General features: G+C 35.3%; 1 protein-coding gene across 1 annotated transcript; it reads left to right on the top strand.

Annotated features, from left to right (window-relative positions):
- The first annotated feature begins 4,826 nt into the window (after positions 1-4,826).
- Positions 4,827-8,307, top strand: Trs20 (TRAPP subunit 20). Its single transcript, XM_065239520.1, has 2 exons — positions 4,827-5,050; positions 7,927-8,307. The coding sequence occupies exons 1-2, from the start codon at positions 4,961-4,963 to the stop codon at positions 8,257-8,259; spliced, it is 423 nt and encodes a 140-aa protein (XP_065095592.1). The 5' UTR covers positions 4,827-4,960; the 3' UTR covers positions 8,260-8,307.
- Positions 8,308-11,314: the final 3,007 nt, after the last annotated feature.

Below are 11,314 nucleotides of genomic sequence, written 5' to 3'. Positions count from 1 at the left end.
TTTGTCCAGAATAGATCAGACACAAACCTATTCATAACTTTTGCATGTGGGTTCATGGCTCAGCTAAATATTTCCCGCGAAAAAGGAGCCAGATGTCAGTAGTGTTTTTTTTTATTAATTAATTTATTTGTACAGGCTCAATCGAATAAACTTTACAGAGCCAAGTTATCATTTGCGTTATACATAATTGATGTCTTAAGTCTAGATTTAAAGGAACTGAACCGATTACTCGCGGTCATCTCGAGGTTAGTAGAGATTTACAGTTGTATGGATGGGGAGAGGGAGGAGGAGGTTTGAGTTATGATTTACGATACAAATATTTCATTATTCCTAAAACATGAACTTATTCCTATTCAATTTGTGTAATGATACAATTATTACAGAAACAAACATTATAAAAAACCCACACGAACAAAACAAAAACTAAACACAAGATTAGTCAAACTTACAATCTAAGGTTAATATTCTTAAAGAAAACATATATAAGTTTCACAGACAAACAGACATAACACTCGCTAGTTGTTCATCGAACAAGCATTTAACGGTCAATTTAAAAGTATCGTAGTTGGTAGTACCACCACATGTGGCGCGCATAGTGAATTCCCTTGCGTTTGACGTTTACACACTACCGCCATCTGTTCAGCGTAGTGCCCACCACAGTGTACTCAACAGATGGCGGTAATGTTTTAGCGACGATGTTTTACAGTAAGAAATATTCAATGTGTTATGTCTGTTTGTCTGTGTAAGTTTCATAAACTCCAGATCGCGTCTACCCAAAATATCTCGAACTGGAACATTAGGTTGTCTACCTCTAGCCCGAAGGGAATTGTACAGCTCAGATCTGACTGCACGATGCTCAGCACAAGACCAAATAAGATGTCAGTAGTGTGCTTTGGTCAGAAATTTTATTGTTTTTGCTATGGTCATTCATGTCGGTTTGTCGGTGATGAAAGCTCTACGAAAGGTACTTTATCATAAACACGCAGTGAGCTACATTTGGTAATTATCAGTAATAAGAATTTGTAATATTTGTTGTTAAGATATTTCGATAAAAATACTCATATACTACAGCCGCTGAATTGTTTTCTGGCTACACTGAACCAAATCATCCTCCATTAATAGAATGAAACATCATTCAGTTGCATCCAATTTCAATTTGTCTGAAAACCGTATGACAAAATCAGCCGGATGATTTTCTATTCGGAAACGTGTGATGCTCTTTTGATTGGTGAATGAATATTGACATGAACCATTGCCCAGAATGTACCATTCCCCAGAAAAGATGATGAAATTAGTAATTTTCACTTTTTTTTTTACTATTGATAATACACTATGTTTACTTTAATGGAACTATGTATTCATCATTCCAACCCATTTTTTAGCTCTTTATAAAATGACAACCTTCAAGTTTTCGAGCACTTCGTTCATCATTTAATAAGTCAAAGGGTCTATCAACAATCAATACGAAACTAACGATTTTAAATTGGCTCACTACTTGACTACACAGCAAAAAAAGTTGTTGAATATTACATCGAAACTGCTGCAACCAGGTCAATCCATCGGTTGTGTAATATCACATTATACGGTGTACATCAATTTTGCGAACAAAATTACATCCATTGATGTAATTTTGTATCTGCTTTTTGCTATTACATCATTATTTCATACATCAGCTTGAATTACGTTGATCGATATTACAATTTTTTTTGCTGTGTAGCCTATTGGTCCCAAGCAAACGATTAACGTACCCTATTCTAGTTGAAATTCTATTACTACACTATGTTTGTTTTGATTCGCTATGAAAGTTTGACAGATAACATCAGGGGTGTGTGGATTCATGCAGAACATGCAGGGGTGAGTGAAATAGCTTGGGACTGCTTGGGACCGTTGTTCTGGTATTGAGTGAGCCAAACATAATAATGATTTTCTTCGGGACCCAGTGGTCTTAGAGTTACCTCTATGGGTCTATTATGCAATCCAATTCAACCAGTCGGAAACTGTTAAACCTTATCGAAGAATTGTTCGACCTGAGTTGAAGAATTTCTCGTGATGGATTAAAAAATCGGTGCATGGAACGTTGAACTACCGACTACAAATTTATAACATTATTCCACTCGTTATTATCCCAAATGGTCATAGCGAAAAGCTATTGATTATATATTTTCCTTATATATTAAAAGAAGGGAATATTCCCTTCTTTATAATACATCCAAAGAATTAATTATTTTCTCTTTTATATATTCAAAGAAGGGAATATTCCCTTCTTTATCGTTTATCCAAAGAATTAATTATTTCCTTTTCTTATATTTTCAAAGAAAGGAATATTCCCTCCTTTATCATATATTTAGCAAATTAATGATGTTTTCTTTTATATATTCAAAGAAGGGAATATTCCCTTCTTTATCGTATATCCAAAGAATAAATTCTTTCTTTTTGTGATATTTTCAAAGAAGGGAATATTCCCTTCTTTTTTATATTATTTACATATTTAAAGTAGGGAATATTCCATTCTTTATCGTATATCCAAAGAATTAATGATTTCCTTTTCTTAAATTTTCAAAGAACAGAGTATTCCCATCTTTATTATATATTTAACGAATTAATGATGTTCTCTTTTATATATTCAAAGAAGGGAATATTCCCTTCTTTATTGTATCCAGCTTTCCATGCTCGGTAATGGCGGCCTGTTTGTATGAATAAATGTATCCTTCACTGTGCTTTTTGACACTATCTGGATGTTCGAATTTCAACCCCTTCCCTTTCCCTCTCCCAGGAACAGAAGAAAATGGAACAACATACGCCCTCCAGTTAGTGTCAAAAAGCACAGTGAAGCATAAATTTATTCATACAAACAGGCCGCCATTACCGAGCATGGAAAGCTGGATATCCAAAGAATTAATTATTTCCTTTTGTTATATTTTCAAAGAAGGGAATATTCCCTTCTTTATCATTTATTTAACGAATTAATCATGTTCTCTTTCATATATTAAAGGAAGGGAATATTCCCATCTTTATCGTTTATCCAAAGAATTAATTATTTCCTTTTCTTATATTTTCAAAGAAGGGAATATTCCCTTCTTTATCATATATATTCTTTCTTTTTTGAATAACAAATACTCTTAAATGGGTAATATGTTTACTCATTTAATGGGTAGTCCATGGGACCTCGCATGGGACTACCTGTCTTCCTCGAAAATGCTTACCTTGTAGTCATTATTGGGTACACGGAGATGAAAAACAACCCAAAATTAAGTACTTTTCCCTCAATTCCGGGGTTCAGCCCAATAACCCAAATTTGAGTAAATCGCATATAGTAGTTTCCATTTAACACCAGCAAAAAAATTACCTACTCTTAAGTATATTCTACCCAAAATTAAGTTTAATTCACGCAAATTTGAGAATATGCAATTTACTCAAAAGTAGCTTATTGGGCTGAACTATATCGTTGGGTCGAATCTCTCGTTCCTTTTTTGACAACAATAACGAGTGCAAGTGAGAGGCTGAAGTCAATATTAAGTAAAAAGAACTCAAATTTTGGGTAGTATTTTTTCTCCGTGTATTTTGCGGTTACCGTGTAGTGACGTAATAACCATAGAGGTAACTCTAAGACTAGAAGGTTCTGAAATAACGTGCTCAACTTTTTGGCTCAGCTCTGGTACTCTCTTCGGTCCCAAGCTAATCGATTCACCCCTCGAAACATAGGAAAAACCAATAACTCCTCATTTTACCTGTCAAACTTTCATAGCGAATCAAAACAAACATTGCGTATTAGTAGAATTTCGACTAGAATGGGGTACGTTAATCGTTTGCTTGGGACCAATAGGCTAGTTAAGTAGTGAGCCAATTTAAAATCGTTAGATTCGTATTGATTGTTGTAATAACGTTTGCTTCAATCTAAGAGGAAGAGGTGACAATTGGCTTCTTCCTCTTTTATTTCTATCTCTATCTCTATCTTTATCTATCTCTATCTCTATCTTACGCACATGAAATCGGCCAATCAGGAGCTGGTTCACGTTTGACAGAAAAGTGGTTCATTTTCACCCCCGTTTTGTCACCTCTTCTCTTAGGTTTCAATCAACGTTTGCATAAGAAATTTAATATCGAATAGGTATAGAATTTCTGTATTAAACCAAAATTTATGAATTTCTTCTACTGAATGTTGAGATAATTTATTGATTGTTGTATTATCATACTGTATACGATGAATAAGCAGCCTGCCGATGAGTTTGTGCCTGTTTTCAAGAAAGGAGTTATCGTAAAAATACAGAACGCCAGCTGATATTTCCCGTAGAATTTACAAAAGAATATAGCCAAGCGCAATCATCATGCAAACATAGCCGAGGGGGACGACACATCTAAATCTCAATTCTGAATGCTCAAAAAATCTCACACTAGCGAATAAATCTTCGAAAAATCTTCTTTCATTTCTCGCATCTTCGTGCATCGCGTATCATCTTTTTGCAGGAAATCTTCAAAATCGTGATAAATCTTCTTTCTATCTACTCAGCGTACGTGCAACTAGCCACAGCAAAACACAATATTTCCTGCATCGTAGATAGAGTCGTCCCCCTCGAACATAGCTAGGATTTGCTGCACTTCATTTTAATTTCGCAAATTTACTTTCAAGTGTTATGACGTCGTGATCAGCCTCTCCCGCAATATTACCTTTTTCCCTCAACCAATACATACGTGAGGGCTAGATCTCAGTACCTTGTATAGATGAGATTGAGTCCCGTCGCCGTCAACGCAAATGTCAAACGTAAAAATACTGTGTTTGGTAAACAAGTATTATTATCGTTCGGCTTCTGAAGAATAAGGTTCGCTAAATTTGCATGGAACCTGCAGAATTATATTGCTAGTCTAGGAAGTATTTCAATCAGACAAATTACTGGATTCCGATTCTGTTCTGCACGTTCTGCATCAAGCTTAATCGGCAATAAATTTTCGCGTAAAGAACATCATGAGTAGCAGCTACTATTTCGCTATCGTTGGTCACAATGATAATCCGATCTTTGAAATGGAATTCATTAACGCCAATAAGGAAGCAAAGGTTAGTGGTGTATTAACAGAAATTCAAAGCTGAAATGTTTTCTCAACGAAATTTAAATGAGTCGGTATTGATAATGCACAGAATACTGAAAATGTGCACTAATGGGGTGTTTACATCTGTGCGGATTTGCTAGCTATAGTAGCCAACTAGCACGAATTTCAGTTGCTCGTGAAATCTCATACTGGTAGACGACGATGCCCTGTTTACATTATGCTGGCTACTTTTAGCACAGTGCTAGTACTAGCGCTGGCAATGCTAGAATGCATAGATGTAGACACCACATATAGGAGTTGGGAACTCGTAAATCAAAAATTCATTTAAAAAATTTAATTTTTTTTTACATGCCTAATGCCTTGTTCGACTCAATTCAGCCTCTTTCGTTATAACATGTTATAGCGCTATATTGATTGTGGTTTCTGTGTTGAAATGATTTGACAACGTTATAACCATAGAGGTAACTCTAAGACCACTGGGTCCCGAAGAAAATCATTATTATTTTTGGCTCACTCAGTACCAGAACAACGGTCCCAAGCAGTCCCAAGCTATTTCACTCACCCCTGCATGTTCTGCATGAATCCACACACCCCTGATGTTATCTGTCAAACTTTCATAGCGAATCAAAACAAACATAGTGTAGTAATAGAATTTCAACTAGAATAGGGTACGTTAATCGTTTGCTTGGGACCAATAGGCTACTAAAGTGGTGAGCCAATTTAAAATCTTTCATTACTTTACTTTACAATTTAAAATCGTTAGTTTCGTATTGATTGTTGTTATAACTCTGTAGTCTGAACCTCGGTCTGAACGTACTAAAAAGCCCTAATAAAAAATACCATAAACGAACGATAACATAAATGATAGAACTATTCCACAGATGGTTTGGATGATACAGCTAACACGTTAAACAAAATCATATAAAAATATTAGGGATATGAGGAACTTTATTGATGAATCAAAGTTAGCCCCAGTGGAGAATAGAAGAATTATGATAGTGATGATATTCTCAAACCATACCATATTATACTAGAGCAATCTTAGAATGAATTCATTTTGCGAACCATGTACCATAACCAGGGCCGTCTTAACTACCCTTGGGGTCCCTGGTCTATTTAATATCAATGTTCAAATTCTAGCAAATGAAATATAAATGCGACAATCCTTTTTCGTTAAAATTTCTTTTACTAACCTACCCTTATTTTGTCACTCATTTTAATATATCTTGAGTAGTTGCTGGTCGTCATTGAAATAAATATACTGAGGATTATCTCCACATCCGGGTAAAAAAATTCCAATAATTTGAACTTGTTAATAATTAGTTTGTAAAACTCATCTTCTTGTTACCATATCTGGCTTACTAAAACCCGAGGGGCACGCAATACAAAGAACCGGTGAGTTGAAGTTAAAATGCAATCAAAAGTACTTAAAGTAATTAATGCGTTTTGAAGTAGTACTGACGGTAATTAAAATTATCTATCCGTAATTAATGTAATTAAAAGTATTGAAAATGTAAGTAATGGACTTTAATTACGAAATTTCAACTGTAATTAATGGAGTTAAAAAGTAGTTAATGTTTTACATTGTGTAATTAATGTAATTCAAGCAGTAGTTAATGGAATTAATTTAATTACAGCCGTTGCCTGCGTTAGAGTTAAAGGTTATTGCGTGTCCCTAGGTTCTCATAAAAATGCCAAGATCACAGGTATAAAAATGAAGCTACATCATGTAGAATCGGAACCTACCTAACTAATAATAACCAAAGATTTAAGTAAAGTAAAGGAGCATCATCACATCACGTGTGATCTTGACATTTTTACCTAGGGGATGAGTACTTAAGGGGGTTAGATTTTGATAGGTGTTTAGTGGGAATGACACTGATGAAGGCTGCACGCTGTAGTCGAAATTATAGATACTATAGATTCCATAGATAAGCGGAGGAAAAGTATTATGTAGCCGAACGAACGGTCAGTTAGTGTAGTCAAACGAACATGACGTCATCAAGGTGTTGTTTGAGGGAGAAGTATTGTAATATTATGAGCACAAAACACGTTCCACACTCCACATTCCGATTTATTTCACGGACAACGGAAGAAGGAAAGATAAACTAAACCATTCCTCGATACATTGTTGCAAAGATTTGCTTAGCATTTTGAACTTTTACGCACGAAACAAAACAAATCTGCACAACGAAACACCCTATGATGACATGAGCGTTTTTCACGGATGCCAGTAACTTTTTGTGCCTCCGCTTATCTATGGAATCTATAGTATCTATAGTCGAAATACGTATCAATCATGGATATCAAAATTAATTAAGTGGAATTAATTGAAAGATAACCTTTTTTTGCTGTTTTATTAACGTGTTTGCAGTAGCGTTCCATTTTCATTTCAATTTCAAAGATTTAACATGGTAAATATGTCAAGAATTGCTAGAAATTCAACTTTTTAGAAAACTGTAAGGCCCCTTGGCGAGCAAGGGGCATTTGAGCTAAGGAAAGTGGCAATCAAATTTTCTCATCAGTTTCGACCAGTCAAGCGGATATATATAAATATTTAAAGACCATGTGTCAATGGCGGCCTGGTTTCAATGAGAATTATTCTAATTCCTTCCTTGCGGACATAAAGTAGTGCGCGTTATTTTCACGAAGCCATTCATTTTTTAAATCCCCGATTTTAATTTTTCTACCACCGTAGCAAAAACCAGATTTAAAGAAATGCTCATTGCGAAATAAAAGTTTTCTAAGAATTCAACCCCTATACCTCACCGTGCCAAATTTTAAAATCGTCATCACTTTCATAGTAATTCTTCTATTCTCCACAGGCCCACATCAAATGACAAAGTTTTCACTAGGCGTGTATACTATTTGCTTTCATTTCAGAAAGAGGACCATCGACATCTGAACCAGTTCATAGCCCATGCTGCTCTTGATCTGATCGATGAGCATAAATGGAAAACGAACAACACCTTCTTAAAATCTATCGACAAGTTTAACCAATGGTTCGTATCAGGATTTGTAACTGCATCCCATTTACGCTTCGTCATGGTGCATGATAATCGAAATGATGAAGGTATTAAAAGTTTCTTCAATGAAATGTACGAGACCTACATCAAACATTTGATGAATCCTTTCTACACTCCAAATACTCCGATCAAGTCTGCTAATTTCGAAAAAAAGGCTCAGTTGTATGGAAGAAAGTTTCTTGGCTCATAAAATTAAGCTCCGTTTCCATTTATCGCGGTTTGTTTGATGTCGTTCTTATGGGTTAAAGTAAAGAAAGGATAACGTTTATTTAAATACAAAAGCATATTTTGATTCTTTATTTGAAAGAAAACTTCTTTTCCTTTTCTTGTGGGATGGCAACCGAAATGTTAAAAACTCATAAATATTTTTATTAAATGTTGACCAAAAAGCTTAAGATGTGCTAGGGGAAATGTAGGCTCCGGCAATACCTTAACCTATTGTCGTCAGGGGGTAAATAAAGTCCTAGAGCACTCAAATTTGGCCAATAGATGCTCTGAAACACAATGTATCCACATGCTAAAATTGAGCTCTCAAGGACGTTGTTTACCCCCTGACGATAATAGGCCGAAGCCAACATTTCCCCTACGTGAAGTGCCATAATTTCAAGCGCCAATATTGTTTTATGAATTGTAAGATATTCTTAATTTATTAATCTCGTACGCTAGTTAATAATAATAATATCTACATTAGACCTGTTCATTTTAAATGAAATGTTCGGAATGTAACGGGTCAACCGTGATTACTGTTCGTCATGTTAATTTGAACTTTTGTGCGAATTTTCAGCAAAATCGGTGTTGATTTAGAGGTGCTTCTAGTTAATTTTATGTTTTCAAGGTAATTTACGGCTTATAATATTTGTATCTCGAGACTGAAACAACGAAAGCTGCTGTAACAACTTTCATAGCAAAGCTTAATGTGTTATCTACCAACTTTGTGGTCAAAGGTTGACTATTCGAAGTGATTTTATTGAATTTTCACTTAGTTTCATGCTCGAAGATATCTTAAAATGTGAAGAATTTTAAAGTATTTGTTCTACGAATTTTCCACCCATATGATATTAAAATGTGTAGTGTACGGCATAATGTTCCTCATATTGTTTTAGAAGTTTCGTTCCAACATAGTTTTCGTGTATATTTCATAGATTGAGAGATAAAAATCAGAAAAGAGGCCGTTTAGCTAAAATTCACAAGACAACAGAACCAATAAAGTCAATTAGATTGACAGAACATAGTTGCATTGCTTTTCAATGACGACCGATGACTGTTTCATTCAAGAGCAAATTTTCATTATGTCGTAAGTAACATTCGCACCAATCCGAGAAAAATAAAGTTTTGTTTTGATGACCGAAAAGTTATTCCTATTTCCAAGTAAACACATATAATCTCATAGTGATAGCAATGTTTCACATATTTAGCAGGGTTTTAATCATACAAATGCAAACCGCTAGCTTTCATGCTAAAAAATACTGGTTTTTGAGTCAAAAGTTATTATACGTCGTTTGGTGGCCCCTATTGTTACTTAAGTCAAAGTGTATTTACCAGGATATTCGGGAGAATTATCAATTACGTCTCCTTACGTGCAGCCCATTCATCATTTTAGGACTACCGAAATCATCTTAGCAACAAACAGTTCGATTTATTCACTTTAATAATGAGAAAGCGAAACGACGAACGTACACTTTTCACGGGTTTCTCAGCGCTGTTACTTAAGTCAAACGGCATCTCCATAGAAATTGGGTGACTTAAGTAACATCGAAAACTATTTTGATCGGAAGGTGATTACGTCAAAAAGCAATTTGACTGGCAAATAAATTTAAAAATGGGATTTGATCCTATATTCGGACAGTAGGGGAAACGCTCCTATAGTTGCGGTACGTTAGAAGCGTTAGGTTCCTACAGTTGTGCATGGAGACTCAATACACAACTATAGGAACCTAACGCTTCTAACGTACTGCAACTACAGGAGCGTTTACCCTATATCAAGAGCCACATGTAAAAAGGGCATACAAGCTTTTTGTAAACAAACCTTTGAAGGCCCTTTTCTCGCCAACCGAGGGTCACCAACGCAAACCAACAACATCATCGGGAAGGTGAATGCTTCCAATTACTGGTGATGTTGATGAATTGCGTTGGTGACGTATAGGTGGCGAGAAAAAGGCATAAGAAGTTTGTTTGCAAAAAGCTTGTATGCCCATTTCACATGTTGTTCTTGATATAGTGTAATAGCAGGAGAATCGATTGACACTGATAGCTCGACTTTGTTTACCTTTGTTACATTCGACGTAATGAAAATTTGCTCTTGCATTGATATATGATTTTTTCATAAATATGAATCCTCAGTAGACGTGTTTTTTTATCAAAGGCAAGTGTCACTCGAACCATAACAACAATTTATAAAATAACGAACATTTTGAATGGCTGCTGAATTATGCGATATGTAGCGATCACCTGAGTGGGATCCGCATCCAGCGATTTCACAAAATTCGCAATTTCTTCCATTGATGGTTTCGCCGATACATGTCGGAAGCTGAATCTTATCGTCAGTTTTATTTCCACCGACATTTTCACTAGTTGTTTACTTCCAAAGGGGCAACAGCAAAAGCGAATGAACATCAGGCACCGCAACAATGAGTTGCTATCGAAAAAACATACTATCACGTGACTTGCACCGAAATATAAACACAGTTGCTTGTGTCAAAAGCTACGGGCGAGCTGACGAACCAAGTTGGATTATTTTCAACTATTTTTTTAGAGTTGAACCAAATTTACTATATTAACAATAAGTTCACTTTTAGATTTTCCATACATCATGCAGAGGACAGAACCTTCCTGTTCGACACACCACCTAACGTCATTACAATATATTTGGTTGAAAACAATCCAATTATTTAGTTTACTTTTATTGTTATCGCGCGTTTTATTGACGTAGGACTACGTCTGTGATTTCTATATGGGGTACACTCTGTGAAAACAGAAAATGGAACATGTAACAAAATTATGATTTTTTTAAACGGTAATAACTCAGCTGCCCCTGAACCAATTTCAACAATTTTATCCCCATTCGATCAGAAATGTTTCGACGCATCTGTTAAATTTAAGACTTTATCATTTTTTAAATTGTCACTATTGAAAACTGCACGAATGTGCAACTTTTGCTATGATAATTAAAATTATCACCGATTGCCTGCGAAAAGCGATTTTCCTAACACAGATTTCAAAGTTGAATTCGATCCGGTCTCACCAAA

The sequence above is a fragment of the Ochlerotatus camptorhynchus genome, unplaced genomic scaffold (genome assembly GCF_037179485.1).
Source record: "Ochlerotatus camptorhynchus isolate MF236.1 unplaced genomic scaffold, CSIRO-AGI_Acam_v1.1 ptg000055l, whole genome shotgun sequence".
Classification (NCBI taxonomy): Eukaryota; Metazoa; Arthropoda; class Insecta; order Diptera; family Culicidae; genus Ochlerotatus; species Ochlerotatus camptorhynchus.
Note: the sequence above shows the minus strand (reverse complement) of the source record. Positions and strands in the feature narration are given on the sequence as shown.